The following is a 27,423-nucleotide window of genomic DNA, read 5'->3' on the forward strand; positions in this document are numbered from 1 at the left end:
CAGCCGGAGCCGCCGCCGCCGGCCGCACAGTGCCCGCGCCGCGAGCGGCGGGAAGGAGCGCACGGGCGGGACGCGCCGCGGCCCCCGGCCCCCGGCCCCCGGCCCAGCCATGTCCCTCGGCGGCCCCCCGGAGCGCAGCGTGCCGGCCACCAAGATCGAGATCACCGTGTCCTGCCGGTGAGCGGGGGGCCGGGCGGGGCGCGGGAGCGAGCCGCGAGCGGGGGGCGGCGGGCTCGGCCGGGGCTCCCTCCGTAGGAGGGCAGAGTTCGGGGGTCGAGCCCCCCACCCCGGGCCCCCGGGACGCCGGCCGAGCGCGGTCCAGCCCGCACGCCCGACCCCGCGGACCCGCCCGCGGTGGGCGCCGGCGCGGGAGCACGCGCGGACCCCGCGACTTCCCGGGACGCCCCCCGCGGTGGGCTGCGGCGCCACCCGCCCCGTGTGTCGCTTTCTGCAGGAACCTGCTGGACCTGGACACTTTCTCCAAGTCGGACCCCAGTAGGCAGCGCGGGGGCCGGGCGGGGGCGGCCGGCGGGGGCGGCGCGGGCGGCCCTGACGTGCTGCCGTCCCTCCCCGCCCGCCGCAGTGGCCGTGCTGTACACGCAGAGCCGGGCCAGCCAGGAGTGGCGAGAGGTGAGCGGCGGCCGCGGCCCGGCCCGGCCCGGCCCGGCCCGACCCGCCCGGCCCGGCCCGGCCGCTCACCGCCCGCTCCCGCCCCCCCAGTTCGGGAGGACCGAGGTCATCGACAACACGCTGAACCCGGACTTCGTGCGCAAATTCGTCCTCGACTACTTCTTCGAGGAGAAGCAGAACCTGCGCTTCGACGTGTGAGCCCCGCCCAGACCCCGGGTCTCCCCGCGCCCCCCGCCCGCCGGCCCGGCTCCTCCGGGCCCGGTTTCGGGCGCGCCGCGGGGGGGGGGGGGCCTCGCGCGAGTCCCCGCCCCGCCCCGAGCAGAGCCAATCAGCGGGCTCCCTCCTGGCCCCGCCCACAGAAGACTCCGCCCCTCCACGGGCCCCGCCCCAGGCCCCGCCCAGCTCTGGGCCGACCCTCGCCCGGACCCTCGCCCCAGGGAGCTGGGGTGACGTTCGGGTCCAAGGCCCCCTCCCTCCAGCCAGGAGCTACCCAGGCCCGCTCTAGCTCTCTCCTCCCCATGCGGGTCTCACTCTCTTCCCAGGTACAATGTGGACTCCAAAACCAACGTCTCCAAACCGGTGAGCTCGCGTCCCCCGCGTCCCCGCGTCCCCGCGACCCCCAGAGTCCCCCTCCTTGCCCTCCTCTCCTGCCGCCCGCCGCTCAGTGCTCCTCTTCCTTCCTCTCCACGGCGGGCACCTCCCGGCTGCAGAAGGTGAGCAGGGCCAGGGCAGAGGGGGCTGGGGGGCTGCCGAAGGGGAGGGTGGTCCTTGAGAGCACAGCCCAGGTGGTGGCTCTGGGGAGGTTTCGCACCTGCCTGCAGCCCCTGGCCGGCCTGACTCTGCGCTCCCTTTAGGATTTCCTGGGACAAGCCTTCCTGGCGCTGGGCGAGGTGATCGGAGGGCAGGGCAGCGCGTGGAGAGACCCCTCACGTGAGCTGAATCAGAGGGGGCGATGGGGGTGGCACTTCCAGTCTCTCCTCCCAGGGTGCGGGCGAGGCGGGGATCGCCGGGGCAGTAGCCTCAAGGGCCCGGCCATCACGCTGTTGAGGCTGCAGCAGAGAACAGAGCAGAGAGGAAAGATGAGGCAGGCTAGACACAAGTAGATCACTTAATATATTAGAAGGCTGTACTCAGACCCTGGCACCAAAACTGCTAATGAGTCACAATATATGAGAAGAAAAGCAAAGGACAGCGGAATGAGGGGGCGTTGGCCATCTGGGAGAAGCGGGATCGAACTGAGCGGTCAGGTAAACCGAGAGAGGGGGAGCTTCCGGCGTGGTCTGGGGGAAGCGAGGGCACCGGTGTCCAGAGGAGCAGGACGGCGCTGGGCGGAGGAAACAGATTCCACACGCGGCACGGAGGCTGCGCCAGCTGAGGCTGAGGAAGAGGAAGCAGCAGGTTCCGAGCTGAGACTCAGAGATGCGGGTGTGAGCCAGGAGGAAGCCCAGAGGGATAAGGGCAGGAGCAGGGAAATGCTCGAGTAATTCTAGGAAGGGAAGCAGCAGCGAAGGAGGGTCGCGGCAGGCCCGTCTGGACCTGAGGGTGGAGCCCATGAGCTCCCAGTATGGCCGGGCGGGGGGAAGAGGCTGCGAGGCCCACCCAAGGCCTTTCCTGCACAAGCGGGACCATGGCCTTGCGGTTAACTGAGTTAGCTTTGAACTCGGCGAGGGAGAAGTCGGGGTGGAGTCAGTGAGGGGTTAGTCTGACACATTGGGTTCTGTCACTGTTTACTAAATATCTGAGCGGAAATGTCAAGCAGGCAATAAGATTCGAGACATGGGTGCTCTTTAAGGCCAGGAGACTGGATGACATCACCGAGGGAGGGAGAGGAGAGGGAAGGCTGGCAGCAAGATTCCTTAGGTCGAAGGGCAGGGAGCAAGGTCAGTGGTGAGGTCACATGTGTGAGACCCAGGGAAGGAAGGAAGGAAGGAAGGAAGGAAGGAAGGAAGGAAGGGAGGGAGGGAGGGACGGAGGGAGGGAGGGAGGAAGGAAGGAAGGAAGGAAGGAAGGAAGGAAGGAAGGAAGGAAGGAAGGAAGGAGGGGAGGGAGGAAGGGAGGGAAAGACGGGAGGGAGGGAGGGAGGGAGGGAGGGAGGACAGACTTGGGGTCAGAAGGAAGGAAGGGAAGGAGGGAGGGAGAAAAGGAGGAAGGAAGGAAGGAAGGAAGGAAGGAAGGAAGGAAGGAAGGAAGGAAGGAAGGAAGGGAGGGAGGGAGGGAGGGAGGGAGGGAAAGGAGGAAGGGAGGGAGGGAGGACAGAAGGACACTTGGGGTTAGAAGGAAGGAAGAGAGGAAGGAAGGGAAGGAGGGAGGGAGAAAGGGAGGAAGGAAGGAAGGAAGGAAGGAAGGAAGGAAGGAAGGAAGGAAGGAAGGAAGGGAGGGAGGGAGGGAGGGAAGGAGAGGGAGGGAGGGGGAAGGAAGGAAGGAAGGAAGGAGAGGGAGGGAGGGGAAGGAAGGAAAGGAGGGAGGGAGAAAGGAAGTGAAGAAGGAAGGAAGGAAGGAAGGAAGGAAGGAAGGAAGGAAGGAAGGAAGGAAGGAAGGGAGGGAGGGAGGGAGGGAGGGAGGGAGGAAGGGAGGGAAAGACGGGAGGGAGGGAGGGAGGGAGGGAGGGAGGGAGGGAGGGAGGACAGACTTGGGGTCAGAAGGAAGGAAGGGAAGGAGGGAGGGAGAAAAGGAGGAAGGAAGGAAGGAAGGAAGGAAGGAAGGAAGGAAGGAAGGAAGGAAGGAAGGAAGGAAGGAAGGAAGGAAGGAAGGGAGGGAGGGAGGGAGGGAGGGAGAGGGAGGGAGGGGGGAAGGAAGGAAGGAAGGAGAGGGAGGGAGGGGAAGGAAGGAAGGAAGGAAAGGAGGGAGGGAGAAAGGAAGTGAAGAAGGAAGGAAGGAAGGAAGGAAGGAAGGAAGGAAGGAAGGAAGGAAGGAAGGAAGGAAGGAAGGAAGGAAGGAAGGAAGGGAGGAAGGGAGGGAGGGAGGGAGGGAGGGAGGGAGGGAGAGGGAGGGAGGGAGGGGGGAAGGAAGGAGAGGGAGGGAGGGGAAGGAAGGAAGGAAGGAAAGGAGGGAGGGAGAAAGGAAGTGAAGAAGGAAGGAAGGAAGGAAGGAAGGAAGGAAGGAAGGAAGGAAGGAAGGAAGGAAGGAAGGAAGGAAGGAAGGAAGGAAGGAAGGAAGGAAGGACAGAGTTGGGTCGGAAAAGATACTATAGGAGTTAAGCTGTTTGTTTTGCCAAGCCTGGTTCCATCCCAGACCGTACAGGTCCTCCGAGTACTGCCGAGAGTGATCCCTGAGCAGTCAGGAGTAAGCCTAGAGTACTGCCAGGTGCAGCCCAAACTCCGCCACACACACATACATGCACACACGTGCACACACGCGCGCACACGCGCACACACAGTGCAGGTTGCCATAACAAAGGGCGTTGTTGAGCGATGTCCCGCCGAGGTGTACGGCACAGGGACGGTCCTGTCCAGGCACACTGGGAAGGCCCTGGCCAGGGTCTGCGGGTGTCGCTTTTGCTCTCAGTGCGGCAGGAAACCCACCTCCCCCAGCCCCTCAGAGACAGCTGGTGAGGAGAAAGGGGTGACACGGTCATTTAGCGAAATTTCAGTGGAGATTTAAGGGACTTGGGCTGTTTCGTGGCATTAGGGACCCTCACGGGAGTCGTGCCAGGCATTGAAACGAGGCTGTTTAGCGTGAGCGTGTGTTTCTTACTGATCATGCGCAGACAGAGGCCGGGGGGCCTGGAGGTAGACAAAATAACACACAGGAGCCGAGCGGTAGAGCAGCGGGAGGGAGCTCGCCTTGTACCACCAGCCAGCAGGAGGGATCCCTGAGCACAGAGATAGGAGTCAGCCCTGAGCACCGCTGGGTGTGGACCCCCAAAAAAGGCCACATGGTGGGGAGGAGGGCTGCACTGATCTGGGGTTCCAGCCCTGGCATGATGTGGCTTCCCGGAAACCGCCCAGAACCACTGGGGTGGCCTTGGCGGTTCCCAGCACCTCAGAGTCTGAGCTGCACCGAACCTCAGGCTCCAAAATACCCGCTCAGGTTGACTAAGGCCAAGAGTGGCCCCTGGGTCCCCTATGCACTTCTTGAGAGCCCCTGTTGCCCCAAAAACAGATAGTAGCTGGGTGGTCCTAGACGTGCAAACAAACCTTCCTCCCTAGCTGCACTCACCGTTCCCTCGGGCGCTGCGGTGCTGGGGGGCCACGTGGTGAGGAGTCCCCCTGCGCCGGGAGCACCCCTGGCCGCACTCCGCCTCTTCCGGCCGTCAGTCTGGGCAGAAGCCAAGTCTTGCTCCCACATGCCCGTCTGGAAGATGGGGGCATCCCACAGCAGGTTGGCACCAGGGCTTGAGCCCAGGACACCCTGCTTAGTTCCCTCCTCACCCCTGAGCCCGGGGCACCCTCGGCTGTTCCCATACCGCACCTTGGACCCCTTTGACAAGGACCCCTCGCTGGGCAATCAGTAGGTCCCAGGGAATTCGGAATGGGGTTTGTGCTATACCCATCGAGCACATGGGCACCCACTTTGGGGACAGGAGACTCCGAGGCTGCCCCTTTCTCCTCACTCCCCACAGTCCCTCGAGAGTAGAGCGTCTGACCGAATGCCCCAGCCCTCAGGAGTGCTCCGCGGGCCTTCTGGCTGTGCCATCTCACTGCCCCGCCAGGGAGGGCGCCCTGGGGCCCGGGGGTATAGCTCAGGGGCAGAGCACTTGTCTTATAATAATTACAATAATAATAAATTGTTTAGGGGCCACATTTATTTGCCTGCTTCCTTTAATAAGTAGGGGCTGGAGCAATAGTACAGTGGATGGGGCTTTTGCCTTGCACACGACCAGCCCAAGTTCGATCCCCCACATCCTGCATGGTCGCCTGAGCCCACCAGGAGGGATCCCTGAGCACTGCAGGGTGTGGCTCAGCCCTTCCTTCTGGTATGGATCAGACCCTGTCCGATGAGGCCTTCCTGGCCGGGAGCTGCGCGGGTACAGGGGTAGGGACGGTCGATACGTGACCAATTAAGATAAAACAAGTAAGCACTTCTCTTAGACACCCTGGATTGGATCCCTAGAGATGAAAAGGGGAAACTCAAGGAAAGGACCAGTTGGCTAATTCATACCTAGCACTGCTTTGAGGAATAGACTCTTCTTCATGCTGATGAAGTTTTTCTGTCACCAACCTGGGTGAAAGGGGTTTGGTTCCCATTTCATAGCCGGGAAAACCAGAGTCCAAAGAGCAGGAAAATAACTTGCCCAAGGTCTTTTCATTTTTTCTCTTTTCTTTCTTTCTTCCCCGCCTCTTTCCTTTTTGGGTCACACCTGGTGATGCTCAGGGCTTACTCCTGGCTCTGCACTCAGGGATCACTCCAGGCAGTGCTCAGGGGACCCTGTGGGGTGCCAGGGATTGAACCTGGGTTGAGCCATGTGTAAGGCAAACACCCTCCCCACTGGACTGTCACTCCAGCACCAGCCTAAGACCTCAATGCTGTCTTTCCCGGCTAATAAGTTTACCTGTGATCAGCTATCGGATTACCCAGATAGGCCGGCTAATCCAATCAATCCTTTCCTTCCAGCATAAACCTGCCCCTGTCCCAGTCAGGTCAGCTAATCTAACCTTCCTTCTGGTGTAGACCCGGCCCTGTCCCAATCAGGCCTCCCTGACAAGGAGCTGTGTAGGTCCCGGGGACAGACTACCGGTAAAAAACCAACTGAAAGTTGAATCCTGGGCCAGAGGAATAGCACGATGGGCTGAGTGTAGATTCTCCGTGTAAGATGCCCACATTGGATCCCTGGCACTGCATGGTCCTCCCTGGAGCACCACGGAGTGACTCCAGAGCACTGAGCCAGGACAGCCTCTACCAAAAAACAAAAGGAAAACACAAATAAGTAAATAAATAAAGTGAACCCCAGATTGGACTGGAGCGATAGCACAACGGGTAGAGCGTTTGCCTTGCATGCAGTCGACCTGGGTTCGATTCCTCTGTCCCTCTCGGAGAGCCCGGCAAGCTACCGAGAGTATCCCGCCCGCATGGCAGAGCCTGGCAAACTCCCCGTGGTATATTCGATATGCCAAAAACAGTAACAACAAGTCTCACAATGGAGACGTTACTGGTGCCCGCTCGAGCAAATCGATGGACAACAGGAGGACAGCGCAGTGCTACAGTGCAGAACCCCAGGTTGGCGCCCCCGTCTCGGTGGCCTGTTCTCTCCCCTCACGGAGAGGCCCTTTCTGCTTGCAGGGGTGTGCCGGGCAAGAAATGCGGGACCATACTGCTGACTGCCGAGGAGCTTAGCAACTGTCGGGTGAGGAAAGGCCCCCCAAGGCCCACGAGGTTCCCGTCTGCCCCCAAACTCCCTCGAGCAGGCTGTCCGGGCGAAGGGGATCCTGAGTGTCAGCCCCAATGTCACCCGCAGGACATTGCCACCATGCAGCTGTGTGCCAACAAGCTGGACAAGAAGGACTTCTTTGGGAAGTCGGACCCTTTCCTGGTGTTCTACAGGAGCAATGAGGATGGCACGTGAGTCGGTGCCCCCTCACCAGGCCCTGACCCACCGCGGCCATGGGCCCATCGGGGCGTTTAGACTGGGCGTGAGGGTATCTTTCTGGGCACAACCAGCTGTGCTCAGGGCTTCCTCCTGGCTCTGCGCTCAGGGATCACTCCTGCTAAGCTCCAGGGGCCACATGGGATGCTGGGAATCAAACCCGAGTCAGGCCCATGTAAGAAAAGTGCCTGACCCGCCGTGTTGTCTTTCTGGCCCCAGCTATGAGGTATTGTAAACTCCACCAAAGGTCCCTCACAGGGACCAAAGTCACACATAGGTCCCGAAGCCCAGAAGTCACTCAAGGTGGACCATGGGTGCTTGCGAGTAGGAGAATCGCCTGCTCGCTGGAGTATTGGAGCAACTTCCAGGCTCAGGCTCAGTCCTACCCAAAGGCAGCTGCAAGTCTTTTTTTTTTTTTTTTTTTTGCTTTTTGGGTCACACCCAGCGATGCACAGGGGTTACTCCTGGCTCTGCACTCAGGAATCACCCCTGGCGTGACTCAGGGGACCCTATGGGATGCTGGGATTTGAACCCGGGTAGGCCGCATGCAAGACAAACGCCCTACCCACTGTGCTATCACTCCAGCCCCAGCTGCAAGTCTTCTAATCCTCCGATCCAGGTTCACCATCTGCCACAAGACAGAGGTGGTGAAGAACACCCTGAACCCCGTGTGGCAGCCCTTCAGCATCCCGGTGCGGGCTCTCTGCAACGGAGACTACGACAGGTCGGCTTCAGCAGGAGTGCAGGAAGAAGCGGGCACGGGCACGAGGGGGAGGCTCCCAGGTCCAGACGGATGACGGATGGACAAAGTGTCAGAATAGTTAACAGTGAATAGTGTCTTGGTTGTTGAGACACAGTTTGGGACATGGATGGATAGGGAAATGGATGGATGGATGGATGGATGATGGATGGATGGATGGATGGATGGATGGATGGATGGATAGATTGCTAGCGGGATGGGTGGATGAATGGACAGATGAACAAACGGATGGATGGATGGATGGATGGATGGATGGATGGATGGATGGATGGATGGATGGATGGATGGATGGATGGATAAATAGATGGATAGATAAATAGATGGATAGGTGAATGGATGGACAAGTTGGTGAAATGATGAATTAACAAATGAATAAGAAAATTTATATATGGATAGCTGCATGAAATATGGGTGGGAGGCCAGCTAGAGATGGATGAATAGATTGCAGATAAATGGGTAGATGAGTAGATGACAAATGAATCAGTAGATGAATGCATGAATAGTTCCAGGAGAATTGGGTAGATGGCTAGGGAGACAGGTGAACAGAAAAGCAGGAGCGAGTAGATGAAGTGACAAAATGGGTTGACGGACAGATGAGTGCATGGCAGAAGGAAGATAAATCAGCTGGTTGCTGGATGAAAAGTTGCTGGATAGACTCTGGTGATATTAAGTAATAAATGGGTAATCGGAAGGTAGATGGGTCAGTGGAAGGGTGGAAGGGCATATAAATGATGGTTTATACGATGAACAGATGACCAGCCAGCCAGACTGGGTCTTGTCGGCTTGAATGGGACAGACCCTCACATGCGTCACTGAGTCAGTGAATCGGGTACAGGGTGAGATGGGTGAATAACTGGGCAGCTAAATTAATAGATGAAGGTTTGCCTTAAGGATTGATGCAAATGTGGAGCTTTGGCACAGTAGTTAGGACTAGTTCTGAGGGTCCAAGATGTCTGAGGTGTTGGGTCTTAGCTTCGTAGCTAACCAGCCATAGTTTTCTAGTCAAGGGACTGAGTCTTTTGCTGTTGTTTGGGTTTTGGGCCACACCTGGTGGTGCTCTGGGATTACTCCTGGTAATGCGTTCAATAGTTACTCCCGGCAGGACTTGTGGTACCACATGGGAGGCCAGGAACTGAACACAGGTCAGCCGTGTGCAAGGCAAACACCCTACCCAGTGTACTATCTCTCTAGCCCCAAGTTATTCATTCTTATACCTGTTTTCTTCTCCAAAAATAAGATGAAAGTCCCAAGAACAAAGACTAAGACTCAATACATAGGATCAAAAATAGTGACAGTCTTTTCATGCCCATCCACTTAACTACAAAATTCTTGACTTCCTTTTTTCTAACAGCTGCATAGTATTCCATTGTATAGATGTACCAAAGTTTCCTCAACCAGTCATCCGTTTTGGGGCATTCGGGTTTTTTCCAGATTCTGGCTATTGTAAACAGTGCTGCAATGAAAATACATGTGCAGATGTTGTTTCGATTGTACTTTTTTGCCTCTCTGGGATATATTCCCAGCAGTGGTATTGCTGGGTCAAATGGGAATTCAATATCTAATTTTTTGAGAATCGTCCAAATTGTTTTCCAGAAGGGCTGAACCAGTCGGCATTCCCACCAGCAGTGAAGAAGGGTCCCTTTCTCCCCACATCCTCTCCAACAGTGGTTGCTTTTGTTCTTTTGGATGTGTGCTAGTCTCTGTGGTGTGAGGTGGTATCTCATGGTTGTTTTGATCTGCATCTCTCTGATGATTAGTGATGCAGAGCACTTTTTCATGTGCCTTTTGGCCATTCGTATTTCTTCCTTGGTAAAGTTTCTGTTCATTTCTTCGCCCCATTTTTTGATGGGGTTGGATGTTTTCTTCTTGTAGAGTTCAAGTATCTGATGGGTAAATATCCTTTCCCATTCTGTGGATAGTCTTTGGATTCTGGTCACTGTATCTCTTGCGGCGCAGAAGCTTTTTAGTTTAATGTAGTCCCATTTGTTGATCTCTGTTTTTACTAGATTGCTTAGTTCCGTGTCACCTTTGAAGATACCTTTATCTTCAATATCGTGGAGGGTTTCGCCGACCTTGTTTTCAATGTACCTTATGGTTTGTGGTCTAATGTTGAGGTCTTTAATCCATTTTGATCTGACTTTTGTGCATGGTGTCAGGTCAAGGTCTAAACCCATTTTTTTGCATGTGGTTGTCCAGTTTTGCCAGCACCATTTGTTAAAGAGGCTTTCTTTGCTCCACTTCACATCTCTTGCTCCCTTATCAAAGATTAGATGATCATACATTTGGGGTTGTGTGTAGGGATATTCCACCCTGTTCCATTGGTCTACGGCTCTGCCTTTGTTCCAGTACCATGCTGTTTTAATTGTTACTGCTTTGTAGTAAAGATTGAGGTTGGGGAGGGTGATGCCTCCCATCATCTTTTTCCCAAGAATTGTTTTAGCTATCCTTGGACGTTTGTTATTCCATATGAAATTTAGGATGGGCATGAAAAGTTTCATGCTGAGTGAAATGAGTCAGAAAGAGAGAGACAGACATAGAAAGACTGCACTCATCTATGGTATATAGAATATCAGAGTGGGAGACTAATACCCAAGAACTGTAGAAATAAGTACCAGGAGGTTGACCCCATGGCTTCGAGGCTGGCCTCACGTTCCGGGGAAAGGGCAACTCAGAGAAGCGATCACCAACTACATTGTAGTCGAAGGCCATGTGGGGGAAGGGAGTTGCGGGCTGAATGAGGGCTAGAGACTGAGCACAGCGGCCACTCAACACCTTTATTGCAAACCACAACAGCTAATTAGAGAGAGAGAACAGAAGGGAATGCCCTGCCACAGTGGCAGGGTGGGTTGGGGGGGAGATGGGATTGGGGAGGGTGGGAGGGACGCTGGGTTTACGGGTGGTGGAGAATGGGCACTGGTGAAGGAATGGGTTTCCGAACTTTGTATGAGGGAAGTATAAGCACAAAAGTGTATAAATCTGTAACTGTACCCTCACGGTGATTCTCTAATTAAAAATAAATAAATTATTTAAAAAAAAAATAGTGACAGTCTTACAAACAGCGGGAGGAGGCAGTGGTGGAGGGCAAACAGTGCCGTGGCAGTCAGGCTGGGTAGGTGGGTGCGTGGATGAAGAGAGGGCGGAGGGTGGGCGAGGAACATGTGGGTGGGCAGAGAATGATTTAGGCAAGTCGTGGTGGGCCGGGACGGAGGCTAGTCTACATACCGTACCTGTGTTTCTCTCTTGCATTTTAGAACAGTGAAAATCGATGTGTACGACTGGGACCGAGATGGAAGGTAACGCGCCACCCACCCCCCCGCCCCCCCTTCTCAGCACTTCCGGCTCCTCTGCTGAACTCAGACCCTCTCCCACCTCAACAGTCAGGGTCACTCCTGGCGGTGCTTACGGGGACCAAGCAGTGCCAGAGATACGCCCTGGCCTTTGAGCCCCCCCACCCTGCCCCAATCTGTCGCACATCTGCCGTTCTGCAAACTCCTGTGGTGCGTTTCCCCAGTGTCACTGTGGAAGCCGGAAGAGGTGGTCCACGATACCAGAACGTGGGCGTAGCTGCGCACTTCTCCATCAGCTCCCTGGTGGGGGGCTGGCGCTTCCCGCTGCTCCCCCTCAGCTGGGTTCCTCTCCCGGCGGGAGTGGGGGGTGGCTGGTCTCAGGGGTGGTCCAGGCCAGCGGTGCTGACCGCCCCTGGCCTCATGGCAGCCATGACTTCATTGGCGAGTTCACCACCAGCTACCGGGAGCTCAGCAAGGCCCAGAACCAGTTCACCGTGTATGAGGTGAGACGTGGCCCCCGCGCCCGCCGTCTGGAGCATCCGGCCTCCCTCCCTCACCGTTCATCTTACTCATCCAGGTCCTTAACCCCCGGAAGAAGTGTAAAAAGAAGAAATACGTCAACTCGGGAACTGTGAGTTCAGACACCAGGTGCTCCCGTTCCCACCCCCTGGACATGCCAGAGCCTGCGGGGGGGGGGGGGGAGGGGAGCTAAGGCCCAGGCCCCGTGGCTGTGGCATCACTGTATCACTGTCATCCTGTTGTTCATCAGTTTCCTCGAGTGGGCTCCAGTAACGTCTTCGTTTGTCCCTCTCGAGTACTAGTGTAGCCCAGTGGCATCTGCTCGCTCCGGGAACACAAAGAGTATGTTGTTGTTACTGTCTTTGATGTACTAAACACACCACGGGTAGCTTGCCAGGCTCGGCCGTGGATGTGGTGATGCTGGCAGAAGGTTAATGTTGCTTATGATATTACCATTTTTTTTGTCTTTAACCCTTTGCATGATTTTTAAAGACCCTCTGTTTCCCCAATATCCGCCTAGAAATCTAAGTATTCTGTTATTTCTTCCCTGTCGCCCTTTTGGAAAGGGGGCAGAGCGGGCAGTGGGCGAAGTCCTGCCTCTCATCGCGTCTCCTCCTCCCTCCCGCCACCCCGCTGTCCGTCACAGTGCGGCTGCCTGTCCCTTGTCCCCGCAGGTGACACTGCTCTCCTTCTCCGTGGACTCAGAATTCACGTTTGTGGACTATATCAAGGGAGGGTGAGTGACAGACCAAGCTCCGGGCAGAAAGGCGGCTGCGACTGACTCGGGCCCCGAGCCCCTCTGCTCTCGGGTAGGGACTCTCGGGGCCCAGGGAAATCACAGAGTTCAGCTTTGGGTCACACCTGGCCATGCACAGGGGTTACTCCTGCTCGGGGGACCATATGGGATGCTGGGAATCGAACCTATATCGGCCACATGCAAGGCAAACGCCCTCCCCGCTGTGCTATTGCTCCAGCCCCTCAAAATTTCTAAAATACTTGGTGCTGCCCATCTCAGTTCTGTTTCTGAGCTGCCTTTCATGGCAGTGAAGACAGCCTTCGTCAACCCTTACGGGGGGGGGGGGGGGTGTCAGGAGCAGTGGGGTTCAGGGGTGGCCCCAGTAACTGAGCAGGGACCAGATGAAAACTCTGATCAAGCAGTCTCCTGAGGGTATTCCACTCTTGAAGGAGCCAGGCAGGGAGACTGGGACAGTCTTAGCTTCTCCGCACCTCGTTTCCCCCCTCTGTGAAATGGGGCTACGTTAGAGGTTAAACTAAGTTACATGTAACTCGTCCCGTTACCCACATGTTGTTCTTCTCTCCAAAGTGTGCTCCGGGGACCAGCAGCTCTGAACTCATGGGGAGGTGTGGGAATGTAGCATTTCAGGCTCCCCGGACCATCCAGATCCGAAAGTTCAGTTGAACACAACCCCAGAAGCTTCATTTGCGCACGAGTGTTGGAGAAACCCTCGACTGAGAATTCCCGGTGCCTTACCTCTTCCTCCTCTGCTTCCTCCCCAGGACACAGCTCAACTTCACGGTCGCCATCGACTTCACGGCTTCCAATGGTGAGGGTCGGAGGGGGAGGGGAGGAATCTCAGGACTCAGGTGGGCGGGATTCCCACCTGGTGCGGGGAGTGTTCGTCTATCCAGGAGGCCCCGGGCTCATGCAGACAGCCGCTAAGCTGGTGCTGGGATGGGAGTGAGGGGTGGGGGAGGTCGCTGGGCGTTAGGGTAGGCAGAGCGTGCAGTAAAAACGTGACCAAAGGAATCAAAGAAAGTTGAAAGAATAGAGAACCCAAGAAGTAGATGTATGAGGAAAACAGACAAAAAAAAGAATAGAGGTGTAAGGATGACGAATGGGCGGTGACCGATTCTGGGTGTTGTTAAGATGAACCCATGGGGCTGGAGTGATAGCACAGCGGGTAGGGCGCTTGCCTTGCATGCGGCCTACCCAGGTTCAATTCTCGGCATCCCATATGGTACCCTGAGCACCACCAGGGGTAATTCCTGAGTGCAGAGCCAGGAGTAACCTCTGAGCATAGCCGGGTGTGACCCAAAAAGCAAAAAAAAAAAAAAAAAAAAAAAGATGAACCCGTAGCGGAGGTAGATGGGTTACTGAGGACCAAGTGTTTGACAAGTGAATGCACAGCTGGGTATGTCAGTGGAAGACAGATATTTGGGGACAGCAGATAGGACGTTTGCCTTGCACGTGGACAACCTGGGTTTGATCCCCGGCATCCCATCTCGTCCCCCAAGTACCACCAGGAATAATTCCTGAGTGCAGAGCCAGGAGTAACCCCCGAGCACCACTGGGTTGGGCTTCCCCACCACGGACAGATGTTCAGGCTGGGATTAGAGAGACAGTAGAGTCGAGTGGGCGGGAGAATGAGCAGGTGGACAGGAAACACCGGACTCCACGGACGGTGAAAAGGACGGATGGCTGAACGGGTGGACAAAAGAACATGGCTCTGTGAGGGATCAGAGCGACAGCCCAGTGGGGAGGGCACCTGCCGTGCATGTGGCCGAACCGGGTTCGATTCCGGGCAGCCCTCTCCTGAGTCCCGCCAGGAGGGATTCCTACGTGCAGAGCCACGAGTAAGCTCAGGGGACCACCAGGTGTGGCCCCCAAACAACAAATGTGAATAGAGAGAATTATCTGCTGGGTTCCTGGACAGAATTGGACGTGGACAAGTGCGTGAGCGTGTGGGCGGGCAGAGAAGGAGACCAGAGAGAGGCAGGCGGATGGAGTTGAGGTTTGTGGGTCTGTGGTTGCCAGGTGGAGGATCTGGGTGGGCGGATAAGCAGGTGGCTAGAGCCCCGGCTGGACAGATGGATCACTGAACAGGTGAGAACAGGGAAAAGATTTAGGGAGCGTGTGGCCAGGCGCGGGTGGGCGGCTGCACACAAGGCTTGCGGGACGGCGGAGGTCCCAGGGCCCTGAGGTGGGCGCGCCCTGTGTGCCCGCAGGGAACCCCCTGCAGCCGACCTCGCTGCACTACATGAGCCCCTACCAGCTCAGCGCCTACGCCATGGCCCTCAAGGCGGTGGGAGAGATCATCCAGGACTACGACAGCGACAAGCTCTTCCCGGCCTACGGCTTCGGGGCCAAGCTGCCCCCCGAGGGCCGGATCTCCCACCAGTTCCCCCTGGTACGGTCTGGCCCCCCCGCAGCGGGCCCCGCGACCTGATGAAGTTCTTCTCTGAACGGTTCTCCTAAGGGCCAAGGGCAGGCAGGGGACCCCGAAGGCGGGAGGGGGGCGGGGCGGGGCGGGGGCGGGGCCAGAGCGTGCAAGGTGCTGGGGAAAGGGAGGAGCGGGCTGGGGCCGGGCACCCCAGCGGGCCGTGTCCCTGCGCAGAACAACAATGACGAGGACCCCAACTGCGCGGGCATCGAGGGCGTGCTGGAGAGCTACCTGCGGAGCGTGCGCACCGTGCAGCTCTACGGGCCCACCTACTTCGCGCCCGTCATCAACCAGGTAGCCAGGTAAGGCGCCGGCGTGGGGAGCGGACTGACGGCCCTCAAGGTGCCCGGCACGCGGCACGGGGGCTCCGCGGTGCCTCCGCCCGAGGATGAGGGGGCTTCACACCCGGGCGGGGCTGGGGAGAGGACTCTGACTCCAGTGCTCGCGTGTTTGGGACCCTAAGCAGCATCCTGGAAGTGGGTATGACCAGGGATGGTCAAAGCACCTTCTTCTTCTTCTTTTTTTTTTTTTTTTGCTTTTTAAGTCACACCTGGCGATGCACAGGGGTCACTCCTGACTCTGCACTCAGGAATTACTCCTGGCGGTGCTCGGGACCACATGGGATGCTGGGAATGGAACCCAGGTTGGCCACGTGGAAGGCAAATGCCCTCCCCGCTATGCTATCACTCCAACCCCTCAAAGCACCTACTTTATAGGGTTGATTTATTTTATTTGATTCTGATTACTGGTTTGGGGGTCACACCCAGCCATACTCAGGGGTTCCTCCTGGCTTTGCGCTCAGGATTTACTCCTGGCGGTGCTCGGGGGACCCAATGGGATGCCAGGGATCGAGCTCAGGTCAGCCGCGTGCTCAGGGGACCCTAGGGGCCTCCAGTTACTGACCCCTCCCCACTGTATGGTCTCTCCAGCCCCGATAGGGTTAATTTAATGGGAGGTGAACGTGACATAACAGGGGCCAGAGTGATAGTGCAGCAGGGAAGGGGTCAATAACTGGTGGCCCCGAGGGTCCCCCGAGCATCACCAGGCGTGATCCCTGAGCACACAGTCCTGAGTACCACTGGGTGTGGCCCCAAAACAAAAAATACACAAAACTCCGGGCGATAACAATGTACAAAAACTGCATGTGGTCACCAGCTAACAGCAGGTCAGGAGGAGGAAGTGTCCGGAAGGCACACGGCGGGCCGGCCTCGGACCCGGGTCACTTTCCCGCACCACATAGTCGCCTGAGCGTCACCAGGTATAGCCCTGGTTGCCACTCAGCACTGCAGGGTCCGAGCAGCTGGCATCCTCAGCTGGGCACGGGCCCCTGGCGGGGGAGGGGTGACCGAGCATCACAGCCAGGGCCCCGGGTGCCCCGACTGCCACTGGGGGTCCGACTGGAAGAGTGACTTTCCCGTTTTTCAGTGGGGGAATCACACCTGCAATGCTCAGGGGTTCCTCCTGGCTCTGCACTCAGGAATCACTACTGGCAGTGCTGGGGGACCTTGTGGGATGCTGGGATCGAACCCGGGTCGGCTGCAAACAAGGCAAATGCCCTACCCGCTGTTCTATCACACTTAACTTTCCAATTTTTTATTTATTTATTTATTTTTCTTTTTGGGTCACACCAGCAATGCACAGGGGTTACTCCTGGTTCTACACTCAGGAATTACTCCTGGCAGTGCTCAGGGGACCATATGGGATGCTGGGATTTGAACCTGGGTTGGCTGCATGCAAGGCAAACGCCCTACCCGCTGTGCTATCGCTCCAACCCCATTTTTTTTTTTTTTACTTTTTGGGTCACACCCAGCGAGGCACAGGGGTTACTCCTGGCTCTGCACTCAGAAATTACTCCTGGTGGTGCTCAGGGGACCCTATGGGATGCCGGGAATCGAACCCAGGTCGGCTGCATACAAGGCAGACACCCTCCCCGCTGTGCTATCACTCCAGCCCCAACTTTCCAATTTTTATAGAAGGGCCAGAGCACGCTGAGTGCTGCAGCAGGTGCAAGCGTGAGGCCCTGGGTTTGGTGCCGGGCAGGGGCGGGCCCCTGAGCACTCCTGGGAGCCGTCCCCGGCATGGGAACAGGGGTGGCCCCTGAGCATCCCCCCCAATAAAAAGACTCCACCTTGCTGTGATGTTTCTCTGAACCGTAAAATGGGGGTGGCGATAGCCCCGTCGAGGGCTATTCACGGAGCAGCGCGCCCCCCCCCCCCCCGGCCTAAGTGTTCTAGGTGCTGCCTGTGGCCGGGGCTATTATTATCGTTATTATTCAAAGGACGTCGCTCCTGCCTCAGCGCCCCGCCAGGGCACTCGAGATGCACAGATGAATCAGATCTATTCTCTGCCCTTGGGAGCCGCCGACTTGGGGCGGAAGACAGGAACATAAATAAATCATTACCTTCTGTAGGCCAGAGCTTCCAGACTTTTCCAGCAAGTCGCCTGTCAGCAAAGGCGAGTGACTGCTTCCCCCCCGGGGAGCCGGGGGCACCGCTGAAAGGAGCCAGGCTGGAAACGTCTTTGAAGTCCCCTATTTCATCTTAAAAATTCATGCAGACTTCACATTCCTTTCACACTGTACCCGTGTTTGCTTTCATTTAGGCGGGGCGGGGGGGGCGAGTTATGTTAAGTGTCCTAAGAATTTTCTAGCTGTGGGGGCTGGAGAGATCGTGTAGCGGGTCAGGCACTTGGCTTGCACGCAGCCGACCCAGGTTCAATCCCCGGCATCCCATAGGCTTCCCGGAGCACCGCCAGGAGTGATTCCTGAGTGCAGAGCCAGGGGGAACCCCTGAGCATCTCGGGGGGTGGCCCCCTTCCCCCACCCCCCAAAAAAGAATGTCTAGCTTTGCCCACCCAGTCATGCGGTAGAATAGAGGCTCCAGTGGGTCTGTGGCCTTGCCACGCCCCCCTACCCCCCCTCCGTCACATACCCGGGGACCCGCCCACTTGGCAGGTGGTAGTGCTGAAGCACTGGATAGCACTGTCCTCCCGTTGCTCGTCGATCTGTTTGAGCGGGCACCAGTAACGTCTCCATTGTGAGACTTGTTACTGTATTTGGCATATCGAATACGCCACGGGGAGCTTGCCAGGCTCTGCCGTGTGGGCGGGATACTCTCGGTAGCTTGCCGGGCTCTCCGAGGGGGGCGGAGGAATCGAACCTGGGCAAGGCAAACACCCTACCCACTGTGCTCTCGTGTTGGCGCATGGTATATTCTAGAAAAGAAAGGTGTGGAGAGGAGAGTGTGGCGACCCCTAGTGGGGCCTCCTGGCTGAGCTAGGAGGCAGGTGAGCCCAGAGCATGGTGCAGGCCTTGAAGGACCTGCCCGTGAGCAGGCAGCATGCCAAGAGGCTTGGACGCGCAGGAAGGGGGCACTGGCCAGTGCCCACTGCGTCCCCGCACTCCGGGCCACGGGCAGGGAGGGCACCCGGCGGCCACCTTGGGCATCAGGCTCAGCTGCTCAGGCAGGGGCCTTGGTTTTTTGGTTTTTGTCTTTTTGGGTCAAACCCAGCGATGCTCAGGGGTTCCTCCTGGCTCTGCACTCAGGAACTGCTCCTGGCGTGACTCGGGGGGCCCTATGGGGTGCTGGGGATCCAACCTCCGTTGGCCGTGTGCAAGGCCGACGCCCTCCCCGCTGTGCTCTGGCCCCGGCCCTGAGAGGGAGCTTTCTGACGGGTGAATAAACACCCAAATCTCTCCAGGCCCCACACAGCCTTGGGCCTGGCCTCGAGCCAGGAGTCCAGCCAGGGCCGTTCCCTCTACTGACGTGACCCCCCTTCCCTTCCTTTCCTTTCCCAACATGTTTCCTGAACCAAACCCTTCCCGACCTCGCCCGCCCACCCCCTTCTACCCGTGCCTCTTGCGGTCACAGTGGTCACTCGGCCCGGGTGGTCTCACACCTCTCTCTGGCGGACGCCTGCCTGTGCTAACAGACCACGTGTTTCCATTCTCGCCCACATGTCCCCGCCGGGAGCCATCAACCATTGCGGCGGGCCAGCGCGGGCCGCCCCGACGGTGCTCAGTGAGCGGCTACTCCTGGCTCTGTGCTCAGGGGGCCCTCCTGGGGGTGCCCAAGGAACTAACCGCAGTGCTGGGGCTTGACACGGGGCCAGCCACACGCACGGCCAGTGCCGGCCTCTGCACCAGCTCTCAGCCCTCCGTCAGGGTTTCCGTTTGGGGGCCACACCAGCTCTGCGCTCAGGGGTCGCTCCTGAAGGGGCTTGGGGTGGGGGGTCCTCCCGGGGGGCTGGGGATGGGACCTGGGTCAGCGGCGTGCAAGGCAAACGGCTGGCCCGCTCAGCCATCCCGCTGGCCCTCCACACGTGGTTCTGGAAGGAGGGTGGGCGGTAGGGAAGGGACCCGGCGTCAGAAGCCCAGGGCTGCGGCTGTCCTCGGCCGGGGCGTTGTTCCCTCTCCCGCGTGTCAGCCGCGTCCTTGGCCTCTTCCCCAGGGCTGCCGCCAAGATCTCTGACGGCTCCCAGTACTACGTTCTGCTCATCATCACCGACGGGGTCATCTCTGACATGACGCAGACCAAGGAGGCCATCGTCAGCGTGAGTCTGGTGGGGGGGGTCCTGACGGAAGCGCTCAGGGGTGAGACTGGCCCCTGAGGTGTGAGCCGGCAGGGTCGCTGGGCGGATCCCACCGGAAGACAGGGCTGCCGGAATCAGGCGTTGCTGGAGCAGTGGACTATTAGCGTCTCCTCGGAACCCCCGAGCCCCACTTCCTACCGGATGACCGAAGGGGCCAGGTGGTCCCTGCGCCCGCCGCGGGCTGTGGTGCAGGAAGGAAGAGATGCTCACCTGAGGAGGCCTGGTTCTTTCCGGCAGGACAGTGACGCTTTGGGTTGTTTTTTTCTTTTTGAATCACACCCAGCGATGCTCAGGGGTTCCTCCTGGCTCTGCACTCAGGAATCACTCCTGGTGGTGCTCAGAGGACCATATGGGATGCTGGGAATAGAACCCGGGGCAGCGGCGTGCAAGGCAAACGCCCTCCCCGCTGTGCTGTCACTCCAGCCCGAGTCGCTTTGTTACACTGGCCAGTACCGTGCTGCCCTTTGCTCCGGTGGAGGGGGGAGTCTGACGCACGGACACCCTTGCACATGGGCCAGGGGGAGCTGGTGCCCCTTGCTGGAGCAGATGCGGCCCAGGGTGTGAGCAGAAACGCGGCTCCCGCCCGCCCCTCCCCCGAGAATGCTGCTAGCCCCAAACCTTCCCCCTCCCCCCCACAGGCCTCCTCGCTGCCCATGTCCATCATAATCGTGGGTGTGGGGCCCGCCATGTTTGAAGGTGAGTAGCCTGCACGAGCAGGACCAAGAACTGGGCCACAGGGGAGGGCCTGGGCCCCCCCCCCAGGTGGGCTGTATGTCCGGGGACGTCTTGGGCCAAGTCCCAGACCGTCGCAGAGTTTCCCATCAAAGCTGACACTGTGGATGCTGGCATTTCCCGCTGGGGTTCCTGGGAGTGTGGAATGTTCTAGAAGGCACGCCCCTGCCTGCCGACCTGAGCCTGATATTTGCAGGCCCGGGATATCACCCTTGGGTGGCTCCCGAGGGGAGGTAGCAGGGAGGGGGCAGCTGGGTCAGGGTGGGAGATGCCAAGATTCGGAGGTGTCTTTTCTGCAGCCATGGAAGAGCTGGACGGGGATGACGTCCGTGTGTCCTCTCGGGGACGCTACGCGGAGCGCGACATTGTTCAGGTAGGTCTGACCCAAGGGCAAGTCCTGGGGTCGAGAGGTCCGGGCAGGAGCCGCTCAGCGAGAGCCTCTCTCCCGCCTCCTCGCTCTCACCACCTCCACACCCGCTAGGCGTGTTCACTTGGGACACGGACACGGGGTGGGGGGGGGGGGGTTCATGGCCGGGAGAGCCCCACGGACCGGCCCACTAGTGGAGGCAGCCGTCACACGATTAGAGATCTCTCAGGGGCAGAGAGATAGTCCAGCGGGGAGGGCCCTGGCCTTGCATGAGGCCGACCCAGATTCAATCCCCTGCACCCCAGAGGGACCCCTGAGCCCCACCAGGAGTGAGCCTGGAGCACAGAACCAGGAGTCAGCCCTGAGTACTGCTTGGTATGGCCCTAAAAGCATAAAAGAAGGAAGGGAGGGAGGGAGGGAGGGAGGGAGGGAGGGAGGGAGGGAGGGAGGGAGGAAGGAAGGAAGGAAGGAAGGAAGGAAGGAAGGAAGGAAGGAAGGAAGGAAGGAAGGAAGGTTTCCTTTTAGGGCTTGGGGCGATAGCACAGCGGGTAGAGCATTTGCCTTGTATGTGGCTGACCCGGGTTCGATTCCCAACATCCCATAGGGTCCCCCGAGCACTGCCAGGAGTCATTCCTGAGTGCAGAGCCAGGAGTAACCCCTGTGCATCACCAGGTGTGACTCAAAAAGAAAAAAAAGAAAGATTTCCTTTTAGTGGGCTAAGTGCTCAAGAGCACAGCCAACGGCCCTGAGACCTGCCGGCCCGGCTGAGCAGGAGCTCCTGCGGCCGAGGGCAGGAGCGTCACGAGCAGCGAGACGGCCCCTGACAGGATCCTGATGCTCAGCGTCGCCGCTGTGAAGGAGGGAGGCGGCAGATGGCAGCCCAAGGGCAGAGAGGGCGCGGAGGCGCGGCGAGACTGTTCTGAGGCACTGGAGATGAAGGGCTCTCACGAGCGGTCTCAGCCGTGCCCGGGGTGGACACTCGTGGGCTCCAGAGCGGCCAGGGGCGCCCCGAGGAGGAGGCCAGTTGGTTCCCATTGGAAGCAGCTCAGGCATGAGCCAGAGAAGCAGCGGGGCCGGAGGGAGGTTGATCCTGGCCCAGACGCCCAGGGCCGGAGAGAAAGTCCAGTGGGGGGGCGCGTGCCCGGCACGAGGCTGACCCAGGCTTGATCTCTGGCATCCCAGAGGGTCCCCCGAGCCTGCCAGGAGCGAGCTCTGAGCTCTGCCGGGTGTGGCCCCCAGACAGCCAAGCGGAAACGATACAGCAGCCACAGCAGAAGGTGTTCAGGGGAAATCGGACAGAGCTGATTTGATGACGCGGCCCTGGCCAGGCAGAGGGGCAGCTCCGGTCTGGCACGGGTGGTCTCTGGCCTTGACTCCTGCCACCGTGCGGCGCCCAGAGCCGGGGTCGCCCCCGAGCATGGACAGGTGTGTCCACAACCCCGTGGACAGACAGATTTCTGCAGATACAATGGGGACGGGTGGGGGGCAGGGCGGGGGGGGGGCGCTCTTGGGGTGCCTCATCTCTCTGGCCTGAACCTTTTTTTCTTGCATTTTGGGTCACACCCGACGACGCACAGGGGTCACTCCTGGCTCTGCACTCAGGAATTATCCCTGGCGGTGCTCAGGGGACCATATGGGATGCTGGGGATCGAACCCGGGTCGGTCGCGTGCAAGGCAAACGCCCTACCCGCTGTGCTATCGCTCCAGCCCTGGCCTGAACTTTCTGAAGGCGTGATGGAAGGTTGGAGGCAGAAAAGAGTGAGCAGACAAGGCTGGAATTTCACTGTGAATATTCCAGATTTGAGTCAGAGAGATAAGATATGGGAATCCAAGTAGGCGAGGCTCTAGACCCGAAAAAGTCAGCTGGGGGGGGGGCCAGAGCCGAGCATGCACGGGGCCCCGAGTGTGACCGTGGCCCCCAGCACTGCACCGCCAGCCGCCTACACCCCAGCACCACTGGCTGTGGGCTCCGTGTTGAAACAAGGGGCCGAGAGAGCCGAGAGCTAACTGCACCATCAGTGTTGGGGCGCTCCCCGTCAGGCGTGTGCAAGGTAGCCACCTCCCCTTCATACCCGCTCCAGCCCCTGGGAAGGTTTGTTTTTGTTTTAGCCACAGATGAACGCCCCGGGGGAACAGTGACTAAGCTCCGTGATCCGACAGGGCGATGGGGTGCTGGTGGGTGCAGCAGTGATCAGGGCCACCGGGGCTACAGCTGCTGGTGCCTGGAGGGTGGGGGCGGGCAGTGCGGGGCTGGCTATTCCCTGGGCCTCAGGCCAGCAGGGAAGAAGCCCTTTGAGCTATCTGCCAGACCCCGAGGGAAGTTTGGGGACTTTTTTTGTTTCAGTTTGATTTTTTTTTTGCTGTTGTTGTTCTTGATTTTTTGGTTTTGGGGCCGTCCCTAGCAGTGCTCATGGGTTATTCCTGGCTCTGCACTCAGGAATCACTCCTGGCGGTGCTCAAGGGACCATATGGGATGCTGGGGATTGAACCCAGGTCGGCTGCGTGCAAGGCAAGCACCTTACTATACTGTGGCCCCGGGAAGTTTGGGGTTTTTTTGGTTTGGTACAGGGCCCCATCTGGTACTGCTTGGGGGTGACTCCTGGATTCGCACTCAAGGCTCTCTCCTCGAGGGCTTGGGGGACCCTGGGCATGAAATCTGTCAGACTTGTGTCAGTAGCCCAACCCACTGTACTATCTCTCCAGCCTCCAGGGAAGGTTTTGTTTTGCTTTGTTTTTTCAAGCCCTGGAAGTGATGAACTTACTCAGGACCATTGAGAGAGCTGTAGGGGTGAGGCCAGGTAGATTCAGGAAGGGTGAAGGGTGGAGAGGAGCCTCGGGAGAGATAGGAGAAAATCTAGAAGTGTGGGGTGTTCTAAGAGTAGGAGTCTGAGATGATGAAGAGTCAAAGGAGAAAATCAAGGGGCTGGAGCAATAGCACAGCAGGCAGGGCATTTGCCTTGCACGCGGCCGACCTGGGTTCGATTCCCAGGATCCCATATGCTCATATCCCTGAGCACCGCCAGGAGTGATTCCTGAGCGCATGAGCCAGGAGTAAACCCTGTGCATCGCCAGGTGTGACTCCAAAAAAAAAAAAAACAAACAGAGTTGGGGCTGGAGCGATAGCACAGCGGGGAGGGCGTTTGCCTTGCACGCGGCCGACCTGGTTCAAATCCCAGCATCCCATATGGTCCCCTGAGCACGGCCAGGGGTAATTCCTGAGTGAAGAGCCAGGAGTAACCCCTGTGCATCGCCAGGTGTGACCCAAAAAGCAAAAAAAAAAAAAAAAACAAAAAACAGAGTTAACTAGCAAGACGGATGGATGGAAGCTGGCAGCAAGCATCTGCCTTGGATGTGTGAGGCTCCAAGTCTCTCCTCTCTCTGTCTCTTTATCATACACACACACACACATACACACGCGCACACGCACACACAAGCACTGTGTATACACAAAAGGGCAGCGGCGCTCTCTCTCTCCCGCCGCCCGTGTTCGGTAGTCTCATGCTGCTCCCCCAGCCTGGAGAGGTCGATGGTGATGGGCAGGCGAAGGAAGGAACGAGGGCCAGGCTGGTTGGTATCAACTGCAGCTTATTCCAATCTCTATTCTCCTTCTGCTTCGCTCTCTCCCGAGCCCCTCTCGCTCTCACTTCTGACTCTGACCCTTACTTCTGACTCTGACTCTCACTCACTTTGTGCTCTTTCTTTCCCCTGCTTCTGGCTCCGATGACTCCCTGGTCCTCTTTCGCCTTGTGCTCTGCTTCTGTGTCTTCTCCCCTTTGCTTCTCTCTCTTCTCCCTTACCTCTCCTACAGTCTTAGTTTATACAGCGATCACATAGGGTGGTGACACAAAGGTGGGTTGAACATTAACAAATCAACAAAGAGGGATAAGACCACTCCTCCAGGAGATTAACCAAATCTCATCTAAGGAGATTACTCCAGATTACTAGGAGATCCGCTCAAGGGTGGGATCCAAACAAGGGTGTGTCGCTTTCTTCTCTCCTCAGCTAATAATCCACTTAAATAGTTGTAGTAAATCTATTTCAAATATTTCTAGCAATGTCATTCTGTATGAGCACGGTAAGAGATATATCAGACTTAAAGTTTGGTTCTTCCTGAGGACATTCACTATATATTCAGACCACAGTCCTCAGGACAGGTTAGTCTTCCTAACCCCAGCAGGGTCCTAGTCTCATCATTACTTTTGGATCATGACAGCATTTGTCCATGACCATGCTCTCAACTTATAGTTGTGGCATTTTGGCCTGGCCCACTTTCGATGCCAGGGTAGCTCACAGCTTTCCCTGGGTCCATTCAGTCCCTCGTTGGGACCCTGCTTTTGGGGTGCTAGGAACTAAGGGCAACTGAGTTGAGAAAGCAGATACCCAGGAGTAAATATTATTCGGAGTCAGTCAACTCCCAAGTTACAAGAGCATAACATTAACTGTCTTCCTGTGTCCACACAGAAAGGACATTGCTTTAAACTATGCAAAATATGGAGAAAAGCAATATTTAACTTACAAGTTCAATGTCCTAGAAGGATCTGATCTTACAAGTTAACAGAATCTGAGTAGGGGAAAGGTGATTGACTGGTTGGGGAGGAGAGCACAGAGAAGAGTTTACCGATAAACAGGAATGGGAGCGACTCTGAAGCAGTGTGCTGGGTATAACCAGATAAACCTAAATTCCCTTTTTCAAGGCTGAAAGGACAAACCCAATATTATCCTACAAGCACGCACACGCGCTGTGCACACACACACATGCACACGTGTGCAGGTACACACAAGCATACATATGCACACGTGCACACAACACACGCATGCACACACATGCATACACATGCACACAAGCACACACGCTCACATGCGCGTGTGCTCACACACATGCATACGCGCTCACACATACACACGCACACACATGCACACACATGCACACATGTACACACATGATAGGGACTTTTCAGTGGACTGTCCAAGACTGACCGGAACGTGCTGAGGATGGAAGAAGGGCGTGTGGGAGACAGGGTGAGCGGGGCGCGGGCCCCTTCCCGTCCTGACTGTCTGTGCCTGTCCCAGTTCGTGCCATTCCGGGACTATGTGGACCGGTCGGGGAACCAGGTGCTGAGCATGGCTCGACTGGCCAAGGACGTGCTGGCCGAGATCCCGGAGCAGCTGCTGTCCTACATGCGCACCAGGGACATCCAGCCGCGGCCCCCGCCCCCGGCCACCCCGACTCCGACGCCAGCGACCGAGCAGCCCTGAGGGGCCCCCCAATGCCCAGCAGCCTGCCCGCCTGCCACCCACTGCTTCTGCCGAAAGCCAGAGGCTCCCGGAGCCCCGGCCTCACCAGGCGGCCAGCTTGGAGGACAGATGCCATCTCAGCCGCCCACCCCCGTGCCCGCCGCAGGCTCTGGCACTGCCACCACTTCCCTGTTTTCCTGCTAATAATAAAGCTGATCTTTATGCCACCTCTGTGTCTTGGAGCCTGGGCTGGAGCCTGGGCTGGGGGGCGGCAGCCCGCTGCTCAGAGGGGACGCGAGACTGACGTCACCAGGCTGTGCCCAACTCCACACGCATTCCCCGGAAGTCTCCAAACGCTGTCCAGAGTGGGAACAGAATTCCAATTGGTGGGGTTCCTGGCATGCACCGGGGCCCAGGTCCACCCCTCAAGCCCCAGCACTGCTGTGTGACCAGGTCGAGTGCCAGGCCTAATGTCGCCTGAGTGACCCAGGTCCCCAGAACTACTTTTACACACTTTTACAGTTTTTAGTTACACGAGTTCAACAGGCCGATTGCGTGCTTTGTCTGTGGAACACCTGTGATTAGTTCCAGGGGCCACACTGAGTTAGGAGGAGCCCCCAAGCACAGCCTGGGGTGTAGGGTATCATTGGTTTGTCCTTTCTCCCTTGCCACAGAGTTTGGCCTTATCTGGTAATAATCTCTAAACATTTTTTTTTTTTTTTTTTTTTTGCTTTTTGGGTCACACCTGGCGATGCACAGGGGTTACTCCTGGCTCTGCACTCAGGAATTACCCCTGGCCATTCTCAGGGGACCATATGGGATGCTGGGATTTGAACCTGGGTCGGCCGCGTGCAAGGCAAACGCCCTACCCGCTGTGCTATCGCTCCAGCCCCCTAATCTCTAAACATTTTTAACAACATTGGTATGTCCTGTTCTCCTTTCCACTAGGAGCTTAGGTATATCGGGTCACGCCCATCAAGGTGCTCCCGAGTCACTCCCATTCCTTTGTCTATTTGTAATCACTTCTATGCTCTCTTCCCCAACCAGTTAATCAGCTTTCCCCCTAATCAGACTCTGATAATTTGTAAGGTCAGACCTTTCTTTTTTCTTTTCTTTTTTTTTTTTTTTTTTTGCTTTTTGGGTCACACCTGGCGATGCACAGGGGTTACTCCTCACTCAGCAATCAGGAATTACTCCTGGCGGTGCTCAGGTGACCATATGGGATGCTGGGAATCGAACCCGCGTCAGCCGCAAGCAAGGCAAACGCCCTACCCGCTGTGCTATCGCTCCAGCCCCCAAGGTCAGACCTTTCTAGGACATTGAACTTAAAAGTTAATATTGCCTTGCTCCTCTCCTCGTGTCTTCTGAATAGTTTAAAGCAATGTCCTTTTTGTATGGACAAAGAAAGACAGTTGTTAATATGCTTTGGTAACATGGGATTTAATTAGCTTCGAATATTATTCACTCCCGGGCATCTGCTTTCTCGACTTAAGCCTCAGCTGCCCTTACTTCCTAGCACCCCCCAAAAGCAGGGCAAGTGGTGAGTTATGTGCTACCCTGGCATCGAGATGGGCCTGGCCAAAGTGCCTAATGCTTAA

The 27,423-nt window shown here is 57.5% G+C and overlaps 1 protein-coding gene across 1 annotated transcript; it reads left to right on the forward strand.

Annotated features, from left to right (window-relative positions):
* On the forward strand, positions 1-26,052 carry CPNE9 (copine family member 9). Its single transcript, XM_055134819.1, is given in 21 exon segments — positions 1-177; positions 455-495; positions 584-630; positions 721-824; positions 1,173-1,209; positions 1,485-1,536; positions 1,539-1,560; positions 6,850-6,913; positions 7,025-7,128; positions 7,773-7,877; positions 11,165-11,206; positions 11,628-11,703; positions 11,778-11,831; positions 12,394-12,455; positions 13,238-13,284; positions 14,687-14,868; positions 15,076-15,203; positions 19,350-19,452; positions 20,130-20,187; positions 20,523-20,596; positions 25,661-26,052. Coding segments are annotated over 21 exon segments (1,656 nt in total). The 5' UTR covers positions 1-109; the 3' UTR covers positions 25,847-26,052.
* The last annotated feature ends 1,371 nt before the right edge of the window (positions 26,053-27,423 follow it).

The sequence above is a fragment of the Sorex araneus genome, chromosome 4, assembly GCF_027595985.1.
Source record: "Sorex araneus isolate mSorAra2 chromosome 4, mSorAra2.pri, whole genome shotgun sequence".
Classification (NCBI taxonomy): Eukaryota; Metazoa; Chordata; class Mammalia; order Eulipotyphla; family Soricidae; genus Sorex; species Sorex araneus.